General features: G+C 30.8%; 1 protein-coding gene across 2 annotated transcripts in view; it reads left to right on the top strand.

Moving 5' to 3' along the window:
• cdc14 (cell division cycle protein 14) overlaps window positions 1-8935 on the top strand; it is a 109894-nt gene extending 100959 nt beyond the window's left edge. Inside the window, exons 9-10 of one of the 2 annotated variants that reach the window (XM_065499612.1) lie at window positions 5321-6192; window positions 6451-8935. In XM_065499612.1, the coding sequence (XP_065355684.1) occupies window positions 5321-6192; window positions 6451-6995 (1417 nt within the window). In that variant the 3' untranslated portion in view covers window positions 6996-8935. Of the gene's footprint in view, window positions 1-5320 lie in introns of both variants that reach the window. The other variant, XM_065499611.1, reaches the window with a different exon arrangement.
• Window positions 8936-9513: the final 578 nt, after the last annotated feature.

Below are 9513 nucleotides of genomic sequence, written 5' to 3' on the forward strand. Positions count from 1 at the left end.
TCTTGAAGGGAATCACAATGGACCTTATGGAAGTACACAGCCCTTCCTATCTAAACTAAACCTAATTGACCTATCTAGTGCACAAAATCCTGGTAAATTAATGGTGACCGTTTGATCGAATTTCAAGTATTCTACATGATAGAAAAGTCCCCGTACTAACAAAGAAAAACAAGTTATCACAAGTTGAGAATATGGGAAAGAAGTAAGTTGTAATGTAAAAGTTTAATTTTGTTATCGACAAAGTAGATAAATTTCCCGGTACATAGTTATTAACAGCTAGAGCTGGAAAATATGCGGTGAAAATGTAAGTCGTAGTTCAAAGAATTAAATTTGTTCATAGACAAAGTTGAATCTCCCGGTAAATGAAATGATTTCTTTTATTTAAAGAGGTTATCCCTGATAAAACTGTTTCTTTTAAACCATATTCAATCATATTTTTCGTTAGAGTTCTGCATCGTTAGGACCAAAGCCGAGATGTTGTGCCACTTCGACTGGGTGTGTCCACAGAACTTCAGGATGGATTGAAGTGGTTTTTGGTAAACAGTATGTAGGGGGTACATGAGTTGGAGAAGGCACGGTCAATGCGGTACCATTTAGTATTAAAATTGTCATCCATCAAGTTTTATCAGTCATTTCCGTGAAAGCTTTTGAATTATTTTGCCTTCAAGTGTAGTATTTATCCGGCAACCTTTTTGGAGCTTTATCCGATTTTCATGTGCATGCAGCCACTTTCCAGACTGAAATAAAATCATCCGTATGAGGGAAATTAATGTAAAAATTCCTTTTCGGGGTTTAAGGAATTATGATGAGTTTCGTGCAAATGGAATCCGATGCGAGAAATGATAAAAGGGTCTCATGGAATGATTTATAGGACGAGATCCATATATGGCATACCACACAATTTGGGTTCGTATTCGGGAAAAATATTCCGGAAATATTTTTTTTTTGGAAAATCCCCTTTTTTGTTGGGAATTTTCTGGAATTTCTTTATAAGTTTTCTTTTGAAGTCACTGTATTATTTCAGCGCTGATAATTCTGAATCACTGTGAATTGTTGCCAATTATAATAATTAATTCAGTCACATAGAAAAATTCAGTCATTCTGATTAAATCATTTGATTAATAACAAGTTCGGTTATCACAGACAAAACTATTTACTCTTTATAATGAGTGGCGCATAACCGAAATGTCCAATTTTCCATGACTCTAGCGCATTAACCAGGCTGATTTTGACCGATGGCATGGGTAGCGTTGGCTTTGAGGGCCGCTGTGGGTTGTGGCTTATTTTTGTTAAAGGTATTAATTCTATAAAGGCTGAATTCTTTAAAAGAATGATTTTGAAAATAGAATTTAGAATTAATTCCTTTGAACCTTTGATAATAACTCTATAGAAAAACAAACTCGAAACAGAAAGTGTACAGGTTTTTTGTGTGAAAATCCTTATAAAGAAAATGTTTAACCCTGATTATTTTTTATGGATAAACTCCTTAGTTTTTAAATTATCAATTAAGCACAAACTTTTGCCCCAATATATTTCCCTTCAGAATTCCAAGTAGAGAATTGTAGAAAAACACTTATTTCATTATGAAAACATTTTAGAAACTAATACAGTTGAGGTGCATTATTTTTAAATTTATTTAACTAATTTTAAATAGTGGTTGCAATAATAAAATATTTAACATAATTATTAACATTTTTATTAATAAAAAAAAGGGAAATGTATTTGTTTGTTTAATTAAAACTTTGTAAACATTTAAATTTCTTTTATTTTAACAACAAAAAACAAACAACTTTATCAAGCTTTAAACGAAGTCTAATGCAATACTTTAATCGCCACCGTTGATGGTTGCAATAATTTCCCCCCTCCTTCCACAAAAACAAAAAATAAATATATATAACTATATTTTAAACAGTTCTTTTTTAAAGCAGAAAATAAAAACACTAAATAAATTATTTTAAACAATAAGCTATACAAATATATATATTTTTATAAACACTCGAAAACCTTTTTAATATTGTACAAATTCCAATTTTCTTTCGTTTTCCTTAAAATTATTTTCAAAATTGTATAAATATTGTTAAATTTATTTTGTTTCCGTTGTAATTATATTATGTATTTAAAACTAATTATTACCTCAGTACTACTTTTATTTTTATAGTCCTTTTTATTCAAAATTTATTTAACCTACAATTTTTGTTTGTTAACGTAAAATGTATTTTATATTTTAGTTTAAAACACATTTTTCAATATATTTTTGATTAAATTTCTGTAGATATCAAAATTTCAAATTTTATATATAATTTATTAATAATAATAATAATACTTTATTAACTTATTTGTACTAAATATTTTAATAATTTTTTTTTGTTAATGCATGATAATGATTCAATAAATATTTACAAATTTTAAAATTTCCCCCCCAAAAAAAACCAAATTTTGTTTGTATTTTTATTTAATTACATTACTTTGTTTATTTGTTATTTTACTTTCTTCCCTCTTCCTACCTTTTTGGCTTTTGTCCCTTGTTGTATTATTATGTTGTTGTATTTATTGTCTGTTTAATTTTTTTTTGGCTTTTTGGTATGTTTTGTTTTCTATTCTTTATTTTAGCTTTAATGGTTCCCTATTTTTCTAACCTTAAACTTTTGTCTCCAGTATTAAGTTAGTATGTGAAATTAAGCTATGTTGCTAAAATGTTAAAACAAACTTTTAATTTCGAATTAACTGTTTTCTCCAGTATTAAGTTAGTATGTGAAATTAAGCTACGTTGCTAAAATGTTAAAACAAACTTTTAATTTCGAATTAAAGTTTAAGTTAAGAGCCTCATTTTGTAAAACGAAACGTAAGAAATTTGTGTAAAATTTTTCATTTTAAATTACACAATTTAAAATCGTTTTTTAGAGTTTTCCTTAGGCATACTTCTTAAAGATATATTTATCGTCTGGTTGATTAATTGAATTATTGAAAGAGACCAATTCCGAATTTCTCAAGACATGACAATCACCCCTATTAAGGAGTGAGATCGAAAAAACCTTAACACACGTTTTTCCTTAAAATTTTTAACCCAAGCATTATTTGATTTTTTTTTATTAAGTTACCTTTGAAAAGTATGTCAGTTATTATATTTAATGTCAGTTATGTTAATCTGATTAAAATGAGTGACCAGACAAAAGTGCGTAATAAAAATTATTAAATATTTTCAACAAAATCCAAATTGGTTCTACAAAATGTTAACCAAACAATCAAAGGTCTGCCGTCAAACTGATTCCAATGTTATTAAACTGTATCTGGAGAACTTATCCGTTGAAAGAAAACCTGGTTCAGGTAGAAGGAATGGTCCACATGATATTTCTAAAGCCAATAAATAGAAAGCATTTTCAAAAGAGCTCCCAACACATCCGGTAGCAAAGCAGTCCGGTTAGCTCAGTACTCGGACTTTTTGGTACGAAAAGTTGAAGCCAATGCAAGTTTAAAAACATACAACGCTCAAAAAGTTCCTAACAGGAACTGCTAAAAATTTAGAGGCCAAAGACAGAGCGCGGAAATTGAAGTAAAATTTTATAAAAAACATACCTGCTGCATAATGGATGACAAAACATACGTATGGAAAATTTTTCGCAGCTTCCGAGTCAATATTTGTATGTTGCTGATGCTCGAGGGAATGTTATAGAAAAGTTTAGGACTCAAAAGTCGAAAATTTTCCCAAAAAGTTCTTGGTAACGCAAGCAATATGCAGCCAAACATTTGTTACAAACATCAAGAAATGTTTAATAAGACTTCTTAATGTGTCCACTTAATTTTGGCCTGATTTGGCATCCTGTCACTATGGTAAGCAATCCTTAGGCTTCGAAATAAAGAAGTTAAGCAAACATTTTAATATTTCGAATACCAGCTTCGCTAAAGATTCGTAGAGATTGCCGGATGCAATAATTTTCTCCTCGATGGTATTTCGAACACCGGCTTCGCTTAGTAAAGACTTCCAGCGTAACATGCCCTCACTTAGCATACAAAGATTTTGTATACAGAAAAACCATAATTTTTCCTAATATTTTCGTTTTACTCTGTGAAAAGGCAAAATACTAAAATAATTGCACTTTCGATCGGAATAGAATTCTGTGACATTCACGAGTTCACCATGATTACATAACGGTTTCAAATTACTTCCCATTGTTGATTTTAATTTTATTAATTTCTCTAATCTCAACTATTCCAATATTAATTTTAATGGGAGTCGTTTTTAAATATCGTCTCGACTGAAAAGACAATTTAAAAGTTATGAATAGTGAAAGCCATTTACTCTATTTACTAGTCCCAATACCTCGGTAAAGATAAAGAAAAAATATTGTACGATTTGTGTGACAAAAGAGCCGCCTGACTGTCAATAAATATACGAATGATTCCATGAATATTACTGACACATGTCAGATCGCCAGGACGACTATATGAAGAAGTTATCTCGAGTTCCTTCGACAAGAACCCAGAGTCTACACCACAGTTTATCTTATAAAGGGTGGGCAAATTTGAGTTAATGAAGCAAATTGGCTTAAAAACACACTTTTGTAATTTTTTAATAAAAAAAAATAACGCTACGCTTATCTCGTCAATCCACCGCCAAATTGCATCCTTAAAAGCATCGATTGTTTATGTTTTTTCACTTAAACCCGGTCTTCAATGGCCACAGAAATCACAAGATTTGTCAAATCACAAGTTTAGTGGCCACAAAAAATCGGTTATCATGGTTTGGTAGCGCAGAGAATTTAAAGTACGGGTTGCCTTTTATTCATTATTTTACTGCCAATTTATTTCATAACCTCAAATTTGCCCAACCTTTACTTTGGTGGCACAGGCATTTATCAGGTTATCTATCCACTGTGTAGTCAAAAGGTTCGTTCGATTTTGTTTATTAAATGTTTTCAATGCTTATGATAATAATAATAAGTTCAGTTTCCTATTTTATTCCTTTCTCTACAGTTGATTTGCTTATTCTCTGCATGTTACTTCATATTATTTAAATTTAAGCATTTGCAACATAGTTTTATTTTCGTTTAGCAGTTTAAACATACTAAATCTTTTCATTTACTATATATTAAAATACCAAGAAATAACTTATAAAAAATTACAGATTTATTTAACATCTTTCCAATATTTATTTTCTTTTTCTACTCTCTATAAATTGCGGTGACTTTCTGGGAATTTTATCTGTATCAAAAACAAAACCAAACAAAAAATATAAAATAAAACAACAACACAAATACATAAATCTATAAATATACAACAAAAACTACTAACAATTGTAAATATTCTTAAACAATAAATGAAGAATGGGTCTAATGCATTTACGTAAAGCTGAACAACAACAGATTTCAAATAATGTCACTGCCGCCAATAATAATAACAACAACGCCAATACTGTAAGTTCCACAACAACGCCATCTTTGCTACCACATCATCACCATCATGCAACTTCTCCCACACTCAGTAGTTTGAGTAAACAAACGAAAACCTACAACAATACTTTGATAAGTTCCACCACAAATGAAAGTAAAATCCCCATAGTGAGAGCAACTGCAGCTTTAATTGACTTGAATGTGGCCATTAACCATGGCGGTGGCGTAGTGGGTTCCTCGGCCACTATACCTCCATCAAGAAGTTCTAATAGATTGTCAGCAGCTGCAGCTATGAATGTAACCTCACATCATCATATGACTTTGAGAGGAAGATCACGTTTACGCTATCATCGTCATCAGGATGGTGGTGGCGGTGCAGGTGGTGGACAACAAGCGCCGCCTTGTACTATGACAACAGCTAGATACTATCGAGATGTTTCAGCTCTACCCTCAGCCATACAGTTAGGAGGTGGTGCAAGTGGCGCCGGTGGCGGCGGTGGCATAACAACACGTTCATCTTCAGCTACACTGGATTTGAATTCGAATCCTTTACCCTCTGGCACACTGTTGGGCAATATGAACAAATCGAATAATAATAATAATAACAACTCCAACAACAGCAACAACAATAGCAATAGTAGTAGTAGTACAACAACAACCACAACATGTAGCAATAATACCCATAGTAGTAGTAACAAATTGGAAGAACGTATACTGCGTACCAATACAAAATCCTCTTGTACCTCTGCCAATCATTCAAATTCCTCTTCTGACGCTGAAACCCTTAAATCCACACATTCAAACAGTAATTTATCCTTAGATAATAATAATTCAATACAACAAACACAATTAAACATAAATTTCTTATCATCTTCTTCTCCCCCCATTGCCGCCGACACAACGGAAACCTCTAACACCTCATTCCCCCACGACCAACCACCATCACATCACAATCTCACCACAACCACCATGCCCAACCTATTATCCTATTCACCCTCCCTATCACTGGCAACCACTCCCACGCCCTGCTCCTCGTCTGCCTCCTCTACCCCACAAAATTTAGATACAAATCGTCTTAGTCGTACATCCCAGCGTTCCTTGCCTTCAACAACGACGGGTATACCTTGTAGTAGCCAGTATGGCGGAGTTGGTGGTGGCGGTTTTAGTAATATAAAACGCAATAAGAGATCGCTGAGCAGTACACGCATTGAAAAGGATAAATGTGATGAGTACAACACCAAATTACTGAGAAAGACCAACAATCAAATTTCCTCCTCCACCGCCTCCAACAACAATAACAGCTCTTCTACCACGAATGCTGGAGGCAACACTCTAACTTCTGCAACAGGCGGCGGCGGTGGTAGTTTTCGTACCAGACATCGTCAGACGGCCGCCTCAAATTTGGAATCTTCAACCGCTTCTTCGACTTCTTCGGCCTCCACCTCAGGTATACCAACGCCTACGAGTCAGGGTCTCTATATGCCACGTAGTGCTAAATATGCAGCTGCAGTTATGGCTGCCGAACAACGTGATCATCAGCAACAGCAGCACCAACATCAGCAGCAACAACGTTTGTCTTTAAAGTTGCGCAAGAAAATAAGTTACTAGAATTTGGAGTCACTACCTACAACTAGTAGGTATAACAAGAGGGCCAAAAGATAAATTTAGGTTATAGGGTGAGAGACACAGACAGAATGAAACCTTTCAGATCGAATAAGATGCAGTTAGTAGAAATAAAGAGAGAGATAAAACTTCAGACTTAAATTTAGTATTAAGAAATTTCAAACTAAAGTTAGTTTGGAATTTTTTTCTCTAAAAGTGCAATAGGAATGTAGTAAGAATAAAATGATACTAAAAAGTCAAAGTTTTAAATATATATCTAATGATATATGTACTATATGTAATTCGATTTGAAAATTTTCTAGGAATTTAAACAAATTTTGGATTGAACACTTTGCTATAATTATAACTGAAAAGTTTTTCTAAGTGGTAAGAAGAGAGAGAACGATATAAATCTAAAGATTTAAATAATGAAATCTTTATTTAGAGACTTATTATAAAAAAAGCGTTTCTAGGCGAAAACGAGGTTGTAAACCTAAACTGAAAAGTTACATGAAGATATAAATAAAATCTGTAAATTTATGAAATATTAAATATTGTATAAACCGACAAATTCGAACGTTTTCATTTTCCCATTCAGTACTTTTGACAAAGTAGGGATATTTCAACATAAGTCAGGAAATGTATCAGATTTTTTGATAAAAAAAATAATAAAAATACTGCGAAGAGAGTAAAGGTTGTAAGTACGAGTTCTCCATTACACAATTAAATAAGGAGAAATCAAATACGATCTTAAATTAAATATAAATTAAATAAGCTATATTAAAGTTTAGTTTAAGCCCAATTTTCACGATTTCGGGTTATTTCTTATCATAAAGTTATACATTCTGTTGAAATATTTTTTGTATGAAAACTGTCAGTATAACTAGACATTATGTATTAACTTTCCACAAAAGAATTAGTCAACAAAACAAATTTCATATCAACTAAAAACTTTTATTTTTTAAATTTATTTTTTTTTATATTTTAATCGTATACTTCTCTGAAATCACTATAACTCCTTTAGTTTTTGAGTTATAAGCTGATATCTCTACATTTTTGCATGTCTCCAATCCTTAAACGAAAATAGTTTATGATACTTTTAAGCTTCACTTAAAAGAATTTTAATAAACAATAAAAAATATGACATTTTTTCCAAAAGAATTCTTGTATGATTTGTTGACTAATTTTCTTTGTCCGGTTTTCATTGCTAATAGTAACAGTTTGTTACTATTGAAGTTGTGTATTTTAATCTTTTTCTTTCTCTCTGGAATTGGTTAAATATTATGAAAAAAAGGTCCCAGACATTTTTAAATAAAATTCCATTCCGAAAATTGCAAAAGTTCAAACGTGTCATAGTATTTTTTTAACTATATAACTTTTGTTATAAGTTTTCAGATAATGGGTTATCTGTTTTAGCTCTGTCTCTTGAAACTTGGAAACGAATATTTTCAATAACAAAGATCTGGTTTAATAGAAAATATTTTGATGACAATATTTTTTAGTTGTCAGTCTACTATGAACATTTGTTTATACTTATTTGAAAAGCCTCTCAGATTTTCTTATGATAAATTTCGGATTTACTTTTTAATAAGCAGTTTTAAGTGAAATCTTTTCTATACAAAAATAATGGCTTAAAAACTATTTCTATTAGGAAGAATTAAAACAAATTTTCTATTAAAAGTTACCTCTATTCTTATAGAAGTCGTTTCTAATATAGACAAGTTTTCTATAGAAAAACGATCTCTAATAGATGACAAATCTTCTATAGAAAATTGTTTTCTAAAAGCGACAAGTTTTGTATTGAAAAAGTTATTTAAACAGAGTACTAGTATTTTCAGTTACTAATAGATATCAGTTTTCTAAAGAAATCTGTTTTCTACATAGACAAGTTATCTATAAAAAAAAAAAAACACGTGTCTAATAGTGACAAGTTGTCTATAGAAAAACGTTCTCTAATTGAGACAAGTTTCCTATAGAAAAATTTGTTCTCTAATTGAGACAAATTTTCTATATAAAATCGTTCTCTAATAGAGACAGAAAATTGTTCTCTAAAAAAGACTGGCTTTTTAAAATACAAGCTTTCTACAAAAATATTATTTATAATAACGTACAAGTTTTCTATAGAAAAATGTTTAAAATAGAGACAGGTTTTCTATTGAAAATTTCTATTGAAATCCACAGAAAAACGTTTTATAAATAATGTATTGTTCTTAACAATATATTTCTAATACAAAAAAGAGTTCAATAGAAGATCCGTCACTAATAGGGATGAGTTTTCCACTTATTTCTATATATTTTGATAATCTTTTTTTAGAATTTTTTTTTCCTGAGTGGAATTTGAATCATATTTGGCCCTTAGGGCTTGATTCTTAATAAATGAAATAATTAAAAATGTTTGTCACTTTCTCTCACCTTATAATCAATAATAATACATGAACACATCTTGTATTTTCAATATTCCTTCCAAATTTGTTGTATTAAGCCTTAAACTTTTAATTTAATTAAAAATTCTAAATATAAATTA

The sequence above is a fragment of the Calliphora vicina genome, chromosome 2 (assembly GCF_958450345.1).
Source record: "Calliphora vicina chromosome 2, idCalVici1.1, whole genome shotgun sequence".
Taxonomy (NCBI): Eukaryota; Metazoa; Arthropoda; class Insecta; order Diptera; family Calliphoridae; genus Calliphora; species Calliphora vicina.